This window comes from Lissotriton vulgaris, chromosome 9, assembly GCF_964263255.1.
Source record: "Lissotriton vulgaris chromosome 9, aLisVul1.2, whole genome shotgun sequence".
NCBI classification, from domain to species: domain Eukaryota; kingdom Metazoa; phylum Chordata; class Amphibia; order Caudata; family Salamandridae; genus Lissotriton; species Lissotriton vulgaris.
The window spans coordinates 478,331,138-478,352,644 of record NC_141697.1 but is presented as its reverse complement, the minus strand read 5'-3'; the positions used below and the strand labels follow the sequence as shown (position 1 = coordinate 478,352,644).

Sequence of the window (21,507 nt, the reverse complement as noted above, 5' to 3'; positions counted from 1 at the left end):
ACAGATATGTTGTCATTTTCATGAAATGTGAGTTTTAAGGAACATTGGTATTTGTAACTGTACAGTTTTCCGGCTATCAGTGGAAAGTGTTTTCTGAATCAATATTTTCGCAAAAGGTAGAGAAATTTCAGTTTTCTTATTTTGGAAAAACATTGTAGGAAATGCACGAGGGAGAAGACAAAGAAGGTTTCGAAGGAGAGTTTTTACCATTTGAAAATGGCGTCAAAAGTAATACACTTTCGCCAACTGCAGAAGCAACTAGGCTGCCAATTAAACCACAGGAAATCCAAACGAAAATTGAAAATTCTGAGTTGGAAGCAAAGACCATTTTCAGCGACCCTATGACGTCAATACAGGAACTGGACAAGGTCATTTCAATGAGCGAAGAAGGTTTCTCTCTGCCTGAAATACCGAATGATGTTCCACTTCCGAGAGAAATGTTGAATGCGGAGGAGGTATGCTTTTGTATTAGTTCTTATAGCATGACCCCAGAGTTTCTAACTGACGTATATATGATCGCCAGTATTTACTTGCTCATTCAGAAATGCATGTTTTGTTTACTCCTACAAAAATGTACTCCTCACCACTTGTTGGAGGATCTTTGTTGCAAAGAAGTAACTTAATTGAAAACAGGCTTCCAAATAGCATCATTTAAACAAAAACAGGAAGCACCAGTACCTCAATGGCATGTGGCAAAAAAGGCAAACTGCCAATATTGAAATACCTGTATAGATAGAGAATGCCACCTGTTAGAATTAGGGAGAAGGCTGAAAAATAAGAAAATGTCTTTCATGCTACTGTTATATGTTATTTCTTTTTCATCTTTATTTCTGGGCCCTTTTACTCTTTGGGGTGAAGGTGACAACCATCTGTTCGATGCATTATTATTTTTCATTAAGGTTTACCTTGTCCGTTATTCTTTTGTGGAATAGATCTATCCAAGCTGCAACGATAAAGACATACAAAGTCAGAATATCTGTGAATTGTTTTAATTTGACATATCAATAGGATAATTATCTATAGTGTATCCATTGGTATTCCTATTATTTTTTTTATTTGGGTGTTTTTCATTGACCCACTAGCATCATCTATGTGCTTATAGCCACAAGCATCAAAGGAAATTGCATTCGCAAACGGTGGGAATCGCAAAATTCGGCCGCTTGCGAATGTAATTTCCATTTTTGGTATGCATTAACATTTTGTAATTTTCGCATTTTAAGAAATCGCAAACTTGCGATTTCTTAAATTGCGATTGCATATAAGGAATCTCAAATTGAGATTCCTTAAATGCAATGCATCAAACTCTGAAAATTTGCGAATTCGCAAATAAGAGGAGCAAATTACCATGAAGTTGACCTTCATAGTAATTTGCGAAAACTTTGAAAAATGCACTAAAGTGCATTTTTCAAAGTTCCATTTTACACATGTGAGTGTGCAAAATGTACTTCTAAGCATATTTCAGGGGTGCAACAGGGTGTCCTTTGGACACCCCTGCACCCTTGAAATTGCATTCTTAATTTGCAAATTTCTAATGGTTAATTACAAATTAAGAATGTCTTTCCATTCATTCCTATGGGCCTCTAGGCCCATAGGAATGAATGGGGAGGTATTCCTTAATTGCGATTCTCAATTAGAGAATCGCATTAAGGAATTTTAAGAAATCGCTATTTTTATAGCGATTTCTTGATGCATTGCAGTTTGCAATTCCTTAATTGCGATTCCTTATTTTTCGCAATTAAGGAATCGCAAAATGCAATATTGATGCATGTGCCCATTAGTGCTTACATTTCTGAACCAGCTGTAGCCTGCCCATAAGAAACCAAGATCCTGGTTTATAGCTCACCAGCATGCTCTTCCCATGTTGTGCTGGATGTTTTATAAAGCACAAGATCAAGAGAGTGCTGGAGCAGCAGGGTGAGTTATAGAGCGAACGGGAAAGATTCTAAGATCATATTTCAGGTTAGGGAGTCTTGGAGGGTGTTTCTCAGTGGGAGACTCTATGGTATCTATGATGGGTTGGACAGTGGATACTGACCGCTAAAAATGTTAAGAGAAGGAAAGTTACAGAAGAGATTCTCATTGCAGTTGGAGAGGTAGAAATTTTGAGCCACCAGCTTTTTAGTAATTTTCAAGTCTTGACCTCTGAACCAAAAAGAGAATGGTTGCTAGAATGATTGTATGTGGGTGTTAGCCCACATCTCACAGCTTTAGCATTTGATGAATGTGTTTTTATAACCATGTGTTGTTCCCTAAGTGTATAAGCCAATGTACTGTACATATCTGCTTCTTGTTAGTATAACCGTACAAATGAAGATGTTAAAAAAGGAAAAAAAAAGTATGAGTTATTTTACCGAAGTGATTGGTATTTTGTTCTGTGACTCATTTAAAAGTTCAATGAGCAACTGAATGCTTGAGAAATAAAAAGAAAGGATCTGAATGCTTATTTTACTTTGCCTGACTATTTTAAAACCCTTAGGTGGCTGTCAAGATGAAAGAAGACATACTTGAGAAGGTTGTACCGTCAAAAGAAGCAGTTAAACAAGACCAATCACAGGATAGAAGCACTGCAGATGACATAGAGATTAAAAGGAGAGATGCAGGAATACGCCAAGAACATGTGATACCAGAAAGCAACAACACTTCTGCTGTATCTATGAAGCTAATCAAGAAATATTCCCATGGAGAAAGGCTACTGGAAGAGGAAATTCCAACGAGAGATGAGTCGACAGCTGTCGTAAAAACACCGGATAATACTCAAGTGGAATCACCAATGGATATTCTGAAGGTATGATTCAAGATTAGTGAACATTAAGCATTTATGGACATCCGACTTCCACAGAGCTTGTTGGCTCTCTGACTACTATGAAATGTACAGAAAGATTTAAATGGCTATGGGTTTGTTTTTGCCCACAAACCATAGTATGATACCTTACCAATCTTGTGATCCTAATAGATAACTGTTTAGGGACTGTAGTCACATATACATTGAGAACAATGACTTCTAAAATTACAGACTCCCCTTCAAGAATGATGGTGTCAAGCTTTACAAACACCACAGCCGAAATCAGAATAGAATGGTAGTCCAGACATATAAAGTAAAAATGTGGTAAGGCATAAAGTAGTATTAGGCTGCATGTATGAAGTAAAAAATACAAAGAATTTGACATGCTCAGTACTAATTCCAAATAGTACAGCTGTTAAAGCAGCTGTTGTGCCACTATACAGTTCAGAAAAAACGCACAATGGAACTCAGATGAGTCTCAGTGAGAAAGGTTTAGAAAAATAACTCTTTCTTAGGTATACATTTAAGAATGTGCAATCTTGACAGAGACAAGAGGATACAAATGCAGGAGGTTCATCCAACCCAAAGACTACTATTTTTGATGTTGTTCCTGAAGGAGGCTCATGATAGAGATAGATAGATAGATAGATAGATAGATAGATAGATAGATAGATAGATAGATAGATAGATAGATAGATAGATAGATAGATAGATAGATAGATAGATAGATAGATAGATAGATAGATAGATCGATCTATGGTTTGAGCAACAGGTACCTCCCAATAGTTTCAAAGAAACCTGGGCAATAAGTATTGTAATCAACAACATTTTGTTCAGAAATAATATATAAAATAATACAGACTGTTGGGTACTTGAAGTCACCCTGAAGTCAGTTATTACAAGACAACAGGCCATCACAAAAAAGGTTCGCCAGTAATATTAATTTCTGGTGAATATTTAAAATGCCTGATACATTTGAAGACTGTATACAGGATAAGTAACGTTGAATGTTTAATGGTTTAGAAAGAAATTGAGAAGCAGCCACACAAATGAGGAAATTAATCATTTCTAATTGTTAGGCACCATAGGTGTTACCAGAGCTGCTTGTGAAATTTAAGAGCGGGATATACACTAAAGTATGTGTCCTTCCTGGGGGAACCACCAACTGTAGAAAAGCGATTTCCCTTGGAGGGCACAGATCTCAACGTCAAATTTTGCCAAGCATGCAAAAATGCATGGGTTTTCAGAGAGTGGGTCAGCTATGGGAGTGAGCGGTTGGACGTTGAGTGGCAAAGCTGATGACTTGAAGTTGCTCTTTTTGTACGTGCTGTTTATACATGTCCCTTTGTGACACATCTACCTAATTTCACCACTATTCAACTTCCCTGAATGTCTGCCATTATGATTACGACTTATGATTTTGATTGTAAAACCACTGTCAGGGGAAAGACCATAAAATAGGATTGTAGCTCTGCTTCCAAACGTTTATAGTGAGTATTAAGAAATCATCTAATCTGACTGCATCTCAGGTGTTGGAAAAAGTCATGTGCTAGGTTAAGTTGCATGAAGCAGCTGGTTTTGAATATGTTGTGACCTGACAAGGGAATCCAATGGAATTCAAATAGGATGGAGGTGATATGATCACATTTCTTCTGACCCACAATGGGGTGTGCTTAGGCATGTGGAATGCCTTTAGAGGGTGCCATTGTTGACTTAGGGAGGAAATGGACAAGGGTGTTGTTATCATCCAGCTGAGAGTGGCCTATACAGCAGTTCTGAATTCACTTACCTGAAAAAAACAAATTTCCCTGTTTTTAGAAGAGAATGCTGGATTCAGGCTGTCTTTGTTTCTTTTCCAAATGTTCCTTCAGGAGGAGGTTTCTGTCAAGGTGAATCTAGGTGACTTTTTTTTTTTTTTTAAGTTTTTTTTGTCCTCATACGCCAACAAAGATATTTTCGGTATTGATTATACTGAGAATCTTTATGGAAGCTCTTTTTGCAGACACCCAATATAAATCTTACGGTACCACCATGTCTATAGTCAGCTCAGTCTTACACTTTACCAGACCCTTGGACTGATCTTAGGGTGGTTCGTTCCGCAAAAAGGCATAATCATTGGACAAAGTTGATTTATAGTCCATCGAGCCAATTAATACAAGGAGTCCAAAAATGCTTCCTTCTCTTCCATACCACTTTATCTAAGCTAAGAGTGTGTCTGATTGCCCTAACGCAATCTAAATGTATTGGTGCCTTAGTACTCAACCACAATTTACATATTTCTCTACGTGCTAAAATAATTAAGTGTAAAAATAACTTATTACTATCTTGAGATACTTCCTCATAATTGGGGGGAATTCCAAAAAATACTTATTGTGTACTAACCTGTATTTCATACCCAAAGAGGGCTTTCATACCTTCTTGTACTTCAAACCAAAATTGCGATAGTTCGGGGCAAGTCATAAACCTATGGAGATCGTCTGCTTTTTCCAGATGGCACTTTGGACAACAGGGAGTAGGCCCCTTTGAAATTTTAGCAATCCTGGCCGGAGACCAGTATACCCTATGGAGAGCAAACAAGTGGTTCCGCTTTAAATTGGCAGGTGAGACCGTAAGGTGTAGCAAATCAAAGGATACTTGCCATAAGGTCTGCAAGTCGGCATCCGGAACTTGGTCTCTCCATAGATGTTCTGGAAGGCTGAACTCTCCATCCTCTCCTTCAAGTATTGTCCAGTATAGAGTCGATGTTTTGAGCGGAGTTGTTTTCTTCATTAGTAGTTCATCCAGGAAAGATTTAGCACCTTTGCCCTCTGTGACAGCCTGATCCCAACTTTTTATTTGTAAATACTTAAATTTGGATAGATTTTTATCTGTGAGAGCAGAAATGTCTTCCCAACTCAAAAGATTACCATCAGGCATTAGCTGGCCCCATAATCTGATATTTTCGCTCTGGAGAGCTAGGGATAATAGATTTTTAGTCCATTCTGGAGCACCCGGAGAGTCCCAAATTGGTGCTAAGTTGGCGTAATATTGGATGTTAAGCTTTTTCCTTACTCTGGCCCATACATATGCCATGTCTCTAAGAACCTTTAGACGCAATTTTTTTAAAAATCGCATATCTCCAAACTTAAAAATAAATGCATGAGACCCTCCCTGAGTCTCAGAAAGGATATTTTGAAACATAATGTCTGTTTCTGTACCCCCAAAAGTATCAAATAAACTAATTCTGGCTTTCAATAATAGGGTCCAGGCATACACTCTCAGATCAGGTGCGCACAGCCCACCTTTGCCTTTTTTCCTTCGTAGTTTTTTCCAAGAAATTCTTATACCTTTTGAGGCCCAGATAAACGAATTCCATTTAGCTTGTATTTTAGTTAATTTAGCTTCTTTGAAAGCAAGTGGAATGTTCTGAAATATATATATTATTTTGGGTAACAACATAATTTTTACTATATTAATCCTACCAATTAAAGTCAGAGGCAGGAATGACCTGTTTTTTAGGGAATCCGCCATTTCTTTATCGATCTTTTCAAGATTTTTTTCTGCAAGTTGGTTAATGTCCTGTGTAATTTGGATTCCAAGATATCTGATTTGGTTTTTCAGGATTAGAATGTGATTAGTCTGAGGAATATTCCAACACATACACTCTGATTTAGCTTGATTAATCAGGTATCCAGAAACTTGACCAAATTGCTCTGACGCTTTGTAGATAAGTGGGATTGATTTGATAGGGTCAATGGTATATAACATCAAATCATCCGCATAAAGGGCAACTTTCTTCACCCAGTTCTTATATTTAAAGGGTAGGATATCTTGGTCTTGTCTGATCTTTTCTGCGAATGATTTCATGTATAAATCAAATAGTAAAGGTGATAGCGGACACCCTTGTCTTGTCCCCCTTTGAATTTTTATAGGGGAAGATAGACTACCATTTATCAATAATCTGGCCGTCGGAGCTTGGTAAAATGCTGCTATTGTGCCACAAAAGTTTTTCCCCAGGTTAACCTTTGCTAATACTTCAATAAGGAATTCCCAGTTGACACGGTCAAAAGCCTTTGCGACGTCTAGGGTAATGACCGCTAATGGGATTTTGTATTGAGAAGCAATATCTATCGCTCCCACCAATGTTTGTGTGAGCTCTTGTATAGAACGACCCCTTGTAAAGCCTTTCTGGTCTAAATGTAGAAGTTTGGCTGCCGATCCGTTTAGTCTTTTTGCTAGTATATTTGCCATAAGCTTATAATCAGTGTTAAGGAGGGAGATGGGCCTATATGAGTCACACTGGTATGCTTTCTTCATTGGTTTTAAAATGAGAACCACTATGGCCTCGTTCCAAGAAACAGGGATATTATCCCCTTCCTCAAATATACCGGAAAATAGTCTTTTCAAAATTGGTATAATTACTGGAGCTAATAGTTTGTAAATTTCTGATGGTAACCCGTCAGGGCCTGGAGCCTTACTATTCTTGGCAGAATCTATCGCCGCAGATATTTCAGTGGAGCTGATCTCTCTATTAAGATTATGGGAGGACTGATCATCTAAAGCTTGAACCTGGTATTGGTCAAGCCATGAATATATTGATTGTTGTTGAGGGCGTAGATCTTCTCTATAAACTTCATCAAAGTGATGGAAAAAGGCCTGTTCAATATCTAGCCTGTTCTCAGAAATCACATCCGAGTCTGTGATCTGCACTTCCTTTATGGAGTTCTTTTCATTATCTTTTTTTATTTTCCAGGCTAAGAGTTTTCCGCTGGCTTCTCCATATTTGAAATGTGCTAATGCACTAGCCTGCCAGCGCTTCCTCAGCCTTCCGTCTAATACCTGCTCTATTTCTAATTTACAGGTTAGGAGATCTTTTTTATTGTTATTCTCTTCGTCTGGGGAGCTGGGGGCTAGCACAGCTTGTTCTAAGGCCCTTATTCTTTCTTCGATCTGTGTTATTAGTGCCCTGTATGCTTTATGTTTTGCAATCTGATATGCTAGTAATCGCCCTCTCAAAAAGGCTTTGTACGTGTCCCAGACTATTGGGAGTGCGCCTGTGTCTAAGTTAAACGTGAAAAACTCATGTGAATCTAGGTGACTTGGCATTCAGTAAAAATTGGGGTTTGAACCCATCAAGCTTAATGCCATTGATCCAAGTTTGTACTATTTCTTGCTCTTGTCTAATACTGGGAATTTTATCTTAGTTGTGTTGAGCTTCAGAGAGGCACTGGACATTCAAGTCTGATGGAGCTCCATGCAGTGTTTGAGGCATTGGGTGTCTGGAGCAGAAGGGACTTTAAGATAGAGTTGTATCTTGTTGCTGTGTTGCTGAAATGATGCTGGTAGCTGTGATTAGAACCCCAAGGGGCTCCATGTATATGTTGAAGATTACAGTAGACAGTATGGAACTCTGGGAAAATATATGTCCTGAAAAGCACAGACATACCAGCAATGTCTGCACTAGCTTTGATCACTTCCATATCTATTAGTTACTGAAAATATGATGAACTGCATTTACCAGAACCCAGCGGGGGACTTTTGTTGAGATGACAGCAGTGTGCTCACTCCCTCACTGCACTGTTAAAGGTCCTCCAGGAACCATTAGGTGGATGCACCTTGGGATGCACATGCATGCACTGGAATGGTACTAACCTGATGAAATGCAATTAGAATTTGAAGCACCTATGAAAAGACATCCTACTTTTTCCTGAAAAAATGCAATCATGCACAAATACATGCCAAAGAAAACACAGAAACCCAGTACTGGCTGAAGGAACAGATCCTGACGCATCCTTACTTGTGAGGTACAAAAATATATGAGTGGTGCTGAACTAGAATGATACTGATCTGATTAAATACAAACTGCATTTCAAGCGCCTGCTACTTCCTCCTGAAAAAGAGCAATCACCCAAAGGTTGTATTCTTGGTTCATTGTAATTAAGCATATTGGGCTAACACCTCATAACAATGATATGTAAAGCAAAGTCAAGGAATGGAAAAGTGGAATAACATGGATCCATCTGTCACCCTAAGCTAAAGAGACCTTCTTCTTCCTGATGAAATAGGACAATAACCCAGAAACAAGTTTTAAGAAATGAACAGAAATACGAGCATTGGCTACTCCAACTGATGGTGAACACTTTATCGTGCATTACTGAAGATATGATTAACTTTATTTATCACAGTGCAATAGTACATTTTTGCTGAGGGGGCAGCAGTGTGCTACGTACCCCTCTGCATTGCATGAATAGGCTGTTGCACAATAAATAGATCTGGTACTTCCTTATTAAAATGGCAATCACTTAGAAATACTTGCCCAGTAATGTACAGAAATGCTGTGCCAGCTCTGGCACTACCAACTACGGTACTTGTGGTATACTGAATGTTGGACTTGTACCTTTTTGCAGGGTCATCCCTGAACTTTTTGCCTTTGTCCTAGCCCTTTTTCTGACATGGTGTTGGTGGTTTTAGGACTCTGGGCACTTTAGCACTGCTGTCTAGTGTAAAGTGTGTGTGCTCTCTGTGGTAAACATGGTAAGATTGGTCTACACCTGTTTGGCATATATTTGGCAAATATTGCAGGGCCTGTGCGTGCAGTGTTACTGCTGCTGTGACGTGAGACCTAAACTGTGTGCCACGTCTGTGACCCCCATTTTACTGCATGTCAATCACCCTTTTAGGTAGGCCCTAGCTAGCCCTATAGGCAGGGTGCATTGTAGGTAAAAGGTAGGAGATGCACCTTACGTGTGTGACATGTCCTGGTAGTGACAAACAGCCATTTTGGTTTCTCACTGCTGTGAGGCTGCCCTCCCGTAGGAATGCATCGGGGATTGCCTGATAAGTGTTTCAGTGGTAATTCCTGATAGGAGAGGAGCAGCGTGGTCAAGTTTGGTATGGTTGGAATAGTAATAATAAATGCTGCGCAATGGTGTGCACAGATATATTATCACTATTTTAGAAATGCCACTTTTAGAAGTTGGTATTTCTGTGTGCTATGTGTCTGCCTGGCTGATGTGGATTACACTTCTGGCTTTGGAGTGACAGGGGCTGGTGAGGTGTGTATGGCTCCAGGGAGGGCAGGGTGAGTCAGCCCTAGGGGATCTGCATTTGGAGTAGTGGAAAGAGTAGTCCCCACCCTGAATAGGTCTGGGCCTGCCTAGGTGAATGCTGGCTCCACCTCCCTGTGGAGTGCCTGATGACCGAGCCCCCACCTGACAGATGGGAAGAGGAGCCCTGTAAACAGAGTGCTTCAATACCCCCCAGAACAAGTTGAGACTTGTTCCCCCACCCCTGTGCCAAGGGTAGAACAAAGGAAAACTTAGTACAAGTACTGGGGCTGTGACCCGATGAAAAGGTTGTGCTTCCTTGTGATTTGGGGGGACTTTCTGCTGCCGGGCCCCAGGAGGAACCGCCATGAGGGACTGCCTCCCTGCTGGAGGGCCCTGTGATCTGGGCTGTCTGGACCCAGCCTTTGCCCTGAGACTGTTTGGACCTTAGCGTCTCGTGGGCGCTCTATCTAATTATCAGGAGGAGCACACGGGCTCTGAAGCGCTGAGCTGCACATTGTTCTGAGGGAATCCCAGCTTAAGGATTCCCCGATGCTGCTGGAAGGAGAGCGGGAGCCTACCTGCATTGTGTAGGAAGCGGGGGCCCACCCCGTGTTTGCAAGGATTAAAGAGCGGGAGCCCTCCCCTCGTTTGTGAGTATTTCCAGAAGAAAGCTGAAGCCCACCCTGCATTGATGCCAGAACGCCAGGAGCCTACCCCGCACTATTGAGCCGAGGAGTGAAACCAGCCCGTAAGAGAGGCCGAAGCCTGTGCCTGGTTGGGGGCGGGGCTAACGTACGACTACCCAACCGAAGCGGGCCGGGAAGAGGAAGCTGCCGAGGCCGCCAATTGCAGGGCGGCCGCGGAGGAAGTCAGGCAAGTGAAGTCTGATCGTGGGCGGAGCTCTACTCCCAGGTACCAGAGGGAGCCCTGCATGCTGCCGCACCGGAGAAGTCCAGAAGGAGAGTCCGGTCAGTGGGGCTAAACAAAGCTGCCTTGGCGCTCCAGGAGGCACCGTGGTGCTACAGCTGATCCCTGCAGGCTGCCGAGAGGGACTAGAGTAGCCCAGAAGGAGAGTCCAGTGGATGGGGGCTAATCGGAGCTGCATTGGCGCTCCAGGAGGCACCGTGGTGCTACAGCTGATCCCTGCTAATTTCTTTTGGGGGCGATTTTTGGGTTCCCTGAGTGGGACCGGACAGTGGTGCCATACTTCATTATCACAGCTGCACTGCACTCGCGTGGGCAACTGCCATGTTGGGCATTATTATTTTAGAGTCCCATTGGGGGATCAGGAGGCACGGCAGTGCCAAAGGTCATTCTTCACAGCTGCACTGCAGAGGAGCGGGCAGCTGCAACAATGGGGACATTTTTATTTCTCTGAGAATGAAGGAGCGAGATACACTCCTCCACCCCAGTGCATTGCGCAGTGTTTTCGCTGCCAAGGCAGCCAAATGGGCCAGTGGAAGCCCTAGAGTAAGGCCTGACATTTTAGACAAAGGGCATTGGAGCCCCAGTGGATGGCCAGTTGGCCTGGGGTCTGTTTGGTGATATTGGTAGAGCGCCAGGCTCTACAAAACTGCATAGTGTGTTTATGCCTAATTTGGTGGTTGCCAAATTTGATTTATGCCCATGGTCTTTATGCATAATGTGTTCATGCTAATGTGATGCCTACAGAGGGTGCTTATGAGGCTTGGGCCTAATGTGTTTTATGCCTACTGTGATGCAGACATAATGCGTTTATGTTGCTAGATATAATGCTGAGGTCATTATTGTACTAATAGTAACTGGTTGTGTTTTATTTCTACTACTTGTGCTTGTGATGGTTCTGACAGTAGCCCGATTGGCCCTGTCATGTATATAATCCCCTATTGCCTAGTGCCAGTTGGCACAGTGTATATGTGTGATTATGATTCTAATGTGTTTTGGATAATACAAAGGCTACTTTTTATATAACCTTGTTTGGAGTTCCTTTTGAGGTGTGCCTAGTGTGTTGCTGCTGTGTGTGTGTGTTGCGCTAACGCTTTACACATTGCCTCTGGGATAGGCCTGACTGCTCTGCCAAGCTACCAAGGTGGTGAGCAGGGGTTATTTTCAGCGTGTACCTCCCTTGCCCTGACTGGAGTGGTGGTTTCTGCCAGGCTTTGGCGAATGCCTTAGCCAACCAGAAATCCCATTTCTAACACTGAAAATATGATGAACTGCATTTACCTGAATCCAATTGGAGCATTTGCTGAGAAGCCAGAAGTGTCTTCTTTCCCACTCCTCCTCACACACATATTTGCTAATCTATCAATCAATCACTCAATCACATCATTTGTATAGCTCACTACTCACCCGGAAGGGTCTCAAGGCGCTGGGGGAGGGGAAAGTTACTGCTCGAACAGCCAGGTCCTGAGCTGCTTCCTGAAGGCGAGATGGTCTTGGGTTCGCCGAAGGTGGGTTGGCAGGGAGTTCCACGTCTTGGCTGCCAGGTAGGAGAAGGATCTTCCTCCGGCGGTGGCTCTGCGGATGCGTGGTACGGTGGCGAGTGCGTGGCCGGTCGATCGTAGCTGGCGGGTGGGCGTGTAGAAGATCATGCGGTCGTTGAGGTACTTGGGGCCCAGGTCGTGGAGAGCCTTGTGTGCGTGGGTGAGGAGTCTGAAAGTGATTCTCTTGCTGACGGGGAGCCAGTGCAGGTCTCTCAGGTGTCCGGTGATGTGGCTGTGCCGGGGGATGTCGAGGATGAGTCGGGCGGAGGCGTTCTGGATGCGTTGGAGTCTTTTTTGAAGTTTTGCTGTGGTTCCGGCGTAGAGGGTGTTCCCGTAGTCCAGTCGGCTGGTGACGAGTGACTGGGTGACGGTCTTCCTGGTTTCCGTGGGGTTCCATCTGAGGATCTTGCGGAGCATGCGCAGGGTGTTGTAGCACGAGGATGAGACGGCGTTGACTTGTCTGGTCATTGACAGGGAGGAGTCCAGGATGAAGCCCAGGTTGCGTGCGTGGTCCGTCGGTTTGGGAGCGGTGCCATGGGCCGGGGGCCACCAGGAGTCGTTCCAGGCGGAGGGTGATGATCCCAGGATGAGGACTTCCGTCTTGTCCGAGTTCAGTTTAAGGCGGCTGTTCCTCATCCAGTCGGCGACGTTTTTCATCCCTTCGTGTAGGTTGGCTCTGGCGGTGGTGGGGTCGCTGGTGAGGGAGAGAATGAGCTGGGTGTCGTCGGCGTAGGAGATGATGTTGAGGTTGTGCTGGCATGCGATGGCTGCGAGGGGGCTCATGTAGACGTTGAAGAGGGTTGGGCTGAGTGAAGATCCGTACTACGCCGCAGATGACTTCGGTGGCCTCGGATCTGAACAGAGGGAGGCGGACTCTCTGGGTTCTTCCGGTGAGGAATTCCGATGTTGCTGAGGCACTTCACTAGAGTTCGGTGGCAGACGGTGTCGAATGCCGCAGAGAGGTCCAGGAGGATGAGGGCCGCTGTTTCCCCGTTGTCGATCAGGGTTCGGATGTCGTCGGTGGCTGCGATCAGGGCGGTCTCGGTGCTGTGGTTGGCCCGAAACCCGGACTGCGAGGGGTCGAGGGATCCGTTCGTCTCGAGGAAGGCGGCCAGCTGTTTGTTGACGGTCTTCTCTATGACTTTGGCCGGTAAAGGAAGGAGCGAGATGAGACAGTAGTTCTTGAGGTCAGTGGGGTCCGCCGTTGGTTTCTTCAGGAGGGCGGTCAGCTCGGCGTGCTTCCAGCTCTCCGGGAAGGTGGCTGTGTGGAAGGAGAAGTTGATGGTGTCTCAGAGATGGGGCGCGATGGTGGCGTCGGCTTTGTTGAAGACGTGGTGTGGGCACGGGTCGGTTGGTGATCCGGAGTGGATGGAGTTCATCGTGCGGGTGGTGTCTTCAGTGCTGATTGGGGTCCAGTTGCAGAGGGTGGTGGTGGCGGGCGTTGGTTCGGTGGTAGGGTGCGTGGTCTGTGCGTCGAAGCTGTTGTGTATGTCGGCGATCTTGCGGTGGAAGAACGAGGCGAGTGAGTTGCAGAGGTCTTGCGAGGGAGTGATGTCGTTGTTTCCGGCGCTGGGGTTGGAGAACTCTTTGACGATGCTGAAGAGTTCCTTGCTGTCGTGGGTGTTATTGTCCAGTTGTTCTTTGAGTGCCGTCTTCTTGGTGGCGCAGATCAGCTGATGGTGTTTGCAGATGGCGTGCTTGAGGGCAGTCCTGTTGTCTGTGGTGTGGTCGAGCCGCCAGGCTTTCTCGAGGGTGCAGCAGTTCTTCTTGGATTCCTTGAGTTCGTCGGTGAACCAGGGTTTTTTTTTGCTGCCGTGTCTGCTGGGATGGTTCTTTAGTGGTGCGAAGTCCTCGGCGCAGGCGGTCAGCCACTTGGTGAGGTTGCTGGCTGCTTCGTTGGGGTCCGTTGTGCTGGTGGGAGTGTTCTGGCTGAGGGAGGCGGTGAGCTGCTCGGCGGTGATCTTGCTCCAGCATCGGCGGGGGACCTGTTGCAGGTGGTGGTGCGTCGTGGTTTTATTGAAGCTGAAGTGGACGCAGCTGTGGTCGGTCCAGTGGAGTCCGGTGGTGTGGCTGAAGGAGATGTGCTTGCTGGATGTGAAGACTGGGTCGAGCGTGTGGCCGGCGTAGTGGGTGGGGGTGTTCACTAGTTGCTTGAGTCCGAGGTTGGCGAGGTTGTCCAGCAGGGCGGTGGTGTTTCTGTCGTTGTTGTTCTCCAGGTGAAAGTTGAGGTCTCCTAGGAGGATGTAGTTGGCGGAGGGAAGGGCGTGCGGGCTAATGAAGTCTGCGATGTCTTCGCTGAATTGTGTGCGTGGTCCCGGTGGTCTGTAGATGAGGGTGCCGCGTAGGGTGGTCTTGGGGTCAGTGTATATCTGGTAGTGCAGGTGTTCAGCGGCGGTGAAGGTATCGTCGGAGTTAGTTGAGATGCGGATGGTGTTCTTGTGTATGATGGCGATGCCTCCTCCCGTCTGGTTGATGCGGTCCTTCCGGGTGATCTTGTATCCGTCCGGGATGGCTATGGCGATGTTGGGCGCTGAGGAGGCATTCATCCAGGTTTCGGTGAGGAAGGCGACGTCTGGTGCAGTCGTGTCGAGCAGGTCCCAGAGTTCCACGGCGTGTCTGTGGATGGAGCGGGTGTTGAGCAGGATGCACTTCACTAAGTTCTTATTGGTAATTATAAATGCCTAGCACACTCCAATCCGACCCAAATAAAATAATCTAATTCCAGATCTAAATCTACTTTTTGTGAGAGAGGCACTGATGTGAGAAAGGCAGAGCTGCCTCGTAAGATGTTGGAACACCTACTTACTAAAGTAATCTGTTTCTTGGTTGGTTGTAGCTCATGCTTGGAAAGCTATATACCCTGTAGAGGAAATGGTATCTACTTCCTTACATAGCCACTACAGCCATGGAGGTCTGAAACTAAACTCAAACAACAGATGACATTTAATTGGACATGCCTAAGAAAACCAGCAGCAAACTGTTGCTCTGAGAAGGAAACATGTGCTATAGCTAATACTACACACTCCTTTCTCATAATCGCACTGACCTAATCACACACACTCTACTTCAGTAATAATGGAACTCTGAAAAGTCTCACTGAAGTAAGGCCTTGGACTGAACCTATTGAATATGAAGTACTTTAGTTCCCCCACTTCCATTAACTCCTGGGCCTGCAAAGTACTCTGTTTCTGAGATACTAAACCACCCTCTTATTCCTACTTCATTCCGTTCCTATAATAAATGTTCCCAAATGTATGAAAAGAATGACTAAATATTAAATAAAGTTAAGATATTCTTTAGGCCTCCTTTGTTTTCAAGGTTGTGTTGCTTTCATTTATTAAGTGGAATCTGCCATTATTTAGTATATAGACTGAGTAATGCCACTGTATCCTGCATTAACTCTGTTACATTTTACATGCTACAGGTGTCTGTCAGCAAGAAAGAGGAAATGCCAAAGAGGAGTCAACCTTCGGAGGAGTCTGAACACCACTCTCCTTCAGACGTTCAGGACATGATTGAGGCTGACACTGAAACTATTAAACAGAGAACGTTTGACCAGGCACCAGAGCCTTCCATCCAAGCAAGACCAGAGATTTCCCATGAAGAACCTAACAAAAAGGATGTTTCAGAAACCAAGGTGGTTCCAGCTTGTTCTGAAACAGCAAGTGACGTGCGAGAGAAAATGCCCAGTGCAACATTTGAGGTAACGTTGAAAAGTAATCTAAAATGCCAATGTATTAAAAAAGTGGTGATCTTTCTTATGCAAGAAAAAGTTTCTCTCCACAACTATACATATTCAGGGTAATGACATTACGATTATTTTGTTGAGTGCTTTAAAAGGTTGGTGAACTCTGATGCAATGCCATATTTTGATTTGGTGCAGATGTTAACCATTTTTTCCTCCTCTGTCCAAAATGTATCCAGTGTCCGTAACCATACCCGCTCACATGTAAAATCCCAGAGAGTTCAGGATTCCTGATATCACATTCAATTAAAAATGCAGTACAGTCCTGTCCTATGCCCTTGCCCTCTATTGGACTACATGCCTGAGGTCCTGCAATCTATCAAAGCCTCAATTTAAAATAGGCCTGGCTTACTGCTGATTGGAGGTTGTCTTGCAGAGTCAACACTTGCATCTGTCCATGTGACCCTTCTTCTTGCTACCTGTTTCCAGTCCCTGTGTCACTCTCTCCTCCCATCCATTCTTCTCTCATGCATTTGAACCTCATTCGCTCTTCGTCGTTCTACTAACCTCTTCCATCTTATGCCTTGCCTACCACTCTTCTCTTTCCCTTTTGTATTCGGACCCCCTGTTTCCCTCTCCATATCTTTTCCTGCCTGCCCTCTCCCACCACATCCCATCCACATTGTATTCTCAGGTATCTCGCCTCTCCTCCATGCCTGTGTCCCTGTCAGCCCCCTCTTTGCATTTCATCCTGTTAATGTTTTCCCTTCTCTCTGTCCTGCAGCGTTCCCCATTTTAGCCCTGTGGCAGAGAAGTAAGCTTGGTTTACCACGGTCAGTTCTGGTACATCGGGTCAAATCTTGCCCAAACTTAAAGTGTCAAGCTCAACCAGGATGTCTTTGGCTAACAGGTTGATAGAGCGCGCAGGTCGCCCGACTCTTTATTTCACCAGATTTCACGCACTCGGGCCCATGACGTGTTTATGACTGTATTTTTGTGAATCGGGCGATTTTACACAACACCATCAGTAATTCAATGTGGTTTTTCTTACCACTTTTACTAGAGTTCCTGACTTACCACCTTGACACAGGTACCTATGTTTACGATAGATCAGGAGCTATTAGTGGGTAGGAGATAAGACTAGCAAATATACCTTATACATTAAATAACATTTATACCTTTTGTAATAACCACAGACACCTGAAGGGGTTTAAAGACTTTATATAGTAAGTTTCAAAATCCAACTGCCATGAGAATATAATTGATACAGATTAGAATATCAATAATCAGAATTATAACTATAATGTAACTATGAATGAGAGCAAGCACCATTGAGTGCGAGTGAAAACTACAGGGTAAGGGTAACAGGGAACATGCTATTCAGAATTCAGGCTTATACTAAGGTAAGTGAGTTTAAAACATATTAGTCAGTGGATTTCTAAATTCCTACAAGTGATTCAAACTGATCTTAGTCTAACTGCTAATTTAAGCAAAAAATGCCAAACTCAAGTAACATTTAGATCACACCAATTAAGTAAACCGTTTCAATAATGTCCTATAGGTCAGGGAAAAATGGAACATAACTAATACAAAAATAGCATGTGAATTTGGAAAAGTCAGAGGATATAATACGGGCAAGAATACTTTATTAAAGAGGGAAGCAAAAGAGGATAGATAGACGGACACCTACAAATATATATTTACCTAGGACAGGAATGAGGACTAACCCTTGCCACGGGTCAGTTTGGGAAAAGGCGAGGACAAGGACCCTCAAGGACTTAGGATGCCAGTAGGCGAGCAGGTACAGCTCATGGACAGTCGGGACAGGATACCCCTCAGGATTTGGATCAGGACTGGGTTCACCAATGGGCACGACCAACACCTGCAGCTTCGGACGCAACGCCTGCGCTACTCCCTCTCTGCACGGAATCCGCCAGTAACCCCGATTGGGTTCTCGAATCTCCCAGCAAAGTGCTTCGCCAGCACTTAAGACTATTCCACCCCTTGGAGTTTGTGGAAATTACGGACAGAGTGCTCCTCAGCTCTCTGTATCAATCACCTATAGAATTCGTAGGGTCGGTGACAGGTCTGCTACTCGGACAAGTCGGACACATTTTCTAGCTAAAACTAGGCTAGTTATACTGTTTTCGGGTCCCTAGACCACCCACAAATGTTGCAAGTGACAGGATCCCCAACTTTGGATTGGTCAAGAGAGGTGGTTAGGTCATTGTCACCACCTAAAATTCTGGGTTCCCACCATGAATATTCAATTTTTGTACCCACCCCTTACATTCCAGTTCCCATGGCATATGGAAGGTGTAAAACAATGGGACACACATAAGAATATACATTTGTAACAGTTTTAGGTACAGCCGAAATCTTCTCCTGGTGCAAGGGTGACTTTCCCAGGCGCATCTCAGCTTCAGAAGCCAGCTGGCTTGGTTTCGCTTCTGCACAGTTCGGCTTTTCCCTCATCGCGTGATTAGGGTGTCATGGGTTTCAAAGATGGAGCGGCTCCCCACTCCCAGGCCCACAGATAAGCGGTACATGAAAAGTAAGCGAAAACAAATTAGAAACACAGAACAAGTGAATACACTGTACACCATGATTAGCTACACTGCACCCCTTACTTTATAATATCTATAACATTAGAGATTACGCAGAAATAGACAGCTGGGCAAAAGCGTCAGTAGCAAGCAGAGCGCATGTTAAAGACAAAGCGGACATATTTAGCAGTATTGCGGATGTGTGAAAAATCCCTCCAGAACTGCGAGTGCGTCACATCACATGGGTATGACCGACGCATGCGCAGACTGAAATCCCGCATAGCAGCGACCAAGTCAGTTGCAAGCATCGTTATGATTAATAGACACATAGGCAAGCATCTCTGGGACACCCGCGTGTAGTGTGAAAGTGCAATATTAATGACAAAACGGGTCGGTTAATGACGTTACGAGTTATGTGAGGTTCTTGAATGTGAGCAAGTCGCTTTACGTGCGAATCCTTGCTCCATCAAGGTTTCATATGACCCAGATATCTGAACAACTTTAAGCCGTTCAATTTGAAGCATTTTCGATGTCCTAACATCCTTCTCTTTCCAATACAAAACTTACAGCATGCCCCAATGCGTTCTCATCTTCGTAACTTAAAATTCAACTTTTGCCTCATATCCTCACATCTTCACGGAACTGCGGGAGGTAAGATAGGCATATCTTCCTCTGCAGTGCTGTGATGGATGCTGAACAATCTTGCATTAAGTTACAGAATGTTTGTGGCAATTGACCATGCCTGGGTAGCAAAGAACATTTTATTCAAGGAGAAGGTGCCTCATAATTTGAAATTAGATCATTCCCCTTGGAACTGACTTTCCTTTCCTTAACTTGATCTTCCAGTAGTATTTTAAATATATATGACAAGAGTTTAGCTTGCACGATGTGAAAGAAAAATGAATATATATATATATATATTTATTCTGTTATTCAAACTTAGTAGCCATGATGTCTGCCATTCATTTCTATAATAGTTTAGAAGGAAAATATTTCTTAAAAACGCAAATTGTGAATTTTGTAAAACTACAGGTGTCTGTCAGCAAGGGAGAATACATGGTGGAGAAAATCCTACCCCCAGAGGAAACAGCTAAAGATGCAGCTTCATCCTCAGTTCAGGAAATGATTATGGCTGGAATGGAAACAATTCAATGGGGAGTCTCCTTCAAAACAAAAATCGACGTTTCTCATGAAGAATCTGGAAAGAAGGATTTGTCAGCAAGCAAGGTTGTGTCAACTGGTTTTCCTGTAGTCACTTCCGCTGAAGAGCAAGTGCCTGGTAGATTATCAGAGGTATGATGAAAGAATGCTATAAAGTATTGCTGTGTTAAAAATACTCCTCCTCACTTCATGACGTATTGTGTGCACAACTACAGCCAACACCTTCATAATTTCTGATAGGAATGCATCTTCCACTTCCATTTTAAACAGATAGTTGTATTTTGGCTGAAGCTATCATTCCCAAATATCTTCAACACTTGGTGTCAGATTTACTAACATTGATGCAATGCAGCGAGACAACTTGCTACTCTCCGTCAAATAGAGAGAGCAGTAATGCTCCATATTTACTAAGATATGGTACATCCTGTCTCTCTCTCTGTGTTGGCGCACTGTGTGCAGCAGCCTAGCACCAATGAAGTCACCTTTGCACCGTGGTGCAACGGTGCCCGTGTTACAAGCAGGATTCTTTTTGTGCAGGAAGGGACATCTTCCTGCACAAAAACAATCCTCAGAGGCATTTTCCTCTTTCTATGTGTTGCAAAATGCAGCACGCATAGATAGAGGCAAGGAGAAATAAACAAAGTTCTCCTTCTACGCCTTTGTTGGGATGTCACAGCATTGTGTTGCTTTCCAAGGTTTACTACCCTTAGTATATCTGGGAATGGGCCAAAATCGATGAGTGAATATGTAGGTACGCCCACACAGTTCACCAATGGACCACCTTGCCCACGCAGAATAATGCTAGGCAGTGAATTACGATGCCATGCATTGCTCTATCATTCTCAAGCCAAGCACAGCCACACAAGGTGGCTTTGTGTGGCTTAGTAAGTATCACTTTAGTTTTTGTTTTGCCTTATGCCGTTTTGTGTGATGCAAGGTCAATACAAGGGCTTAGAAAATCTGGGTGCTGTTATTTTCCATGGCAAAAGAGAACAAACATGTAAAGTTGTGGAGAAAGCATCAGTGTAGATACATGAAAATTTGACATGACTAAAAATGTGTGAAATTTCAGAATAACATCAGGCTGGATATCCCCAAAAATTATATGACAAAAATAAGTTACTCTCTGTCTTTATTTTGCCCTTTCACCCCAGCTCAAACCACTCTTAGAATTCTGATAAACCTCCTTGCTATCTGCCCTCTTCCATCTTCAATTTGAAAATATTCCTCGCACAAATCCTCTCACAAATTCCTTTTCATAAATCCTAGGTAGCACACTACTGATCCCTTGCTCTCAACAATTCATGCCATGCTTGAAGTCCAGGCTTCTTCAGCACCAGCCTTCAAGTTTTTAACCTAGCAGGTGTCCTGCCATGCTAGGTCACACATTCAAGCTCTACCTGTTCCAGCCCCAACAGTGAACACTTAATTTAGAAAAATAAAAATATTCTATCAAATATATCAATATAACACATTGCTGATTTGTCGCTAGCATTTACAATATACCTGTTGTTTTATAACCACCCTGATGTTTCTGTTTAAGAGTTGACCTTGTTTACACCTCGCTTCCTATTTAGATTCCCACCCCACATCTTGACACTATCTCTTTAAAGTTTATATCACATTTGGTGTCCTCAAGTCCACTTTAGTTTTTGGAGATGTACTTGGGGTTCCTCTCCCTTATGCCCCAATTTATAAATGACCTAAGGATTGGATTAGGCTAATGCTCTAGTCCCTATGTTGCAGTTTTGTGTGCAATGACCTACCGGCATAAAAACATCCTTTGTATTAATTGACGACGCCAACATATTCTGTTTGAACTTATTAGTCATTGCAAATG

General features: G+C 43.8%; 1 protein-coding gene across 1 annotated transcript in view; it reads left to right on the top strand.

The window, feature by feature from the left end:
- Positions 1 to 21,507, top strand: part of SYNE2 (spectrin repeat containing nuclear envelope protein 2) — a 1,750,628-nt gene that overhangs the window by 539,778 nt on the left and 1,189,343 nt on the right. Inside the window, exons 44-47 of the mRNA XM_086937933.1 lie at positions 159 to 455; positions 2,477 to 2,785; positions 15,700 to 15,978; positions 19,539 to 19,799. Coding sequence (XP_086794059.1) covers positions 159 to 455; positions 2,477 to 2,785; positions 15,700 to 15,978; positions 19,539 to 19,799 — 1,146 coding nt within the window. The remainder of the gene's footprint in view (positions 1 to 158; positions 456 to 2,476; positions 2,786 to 15,699; positions 15,979 to 19,538; positions 19,800 to 21,507) is intronic.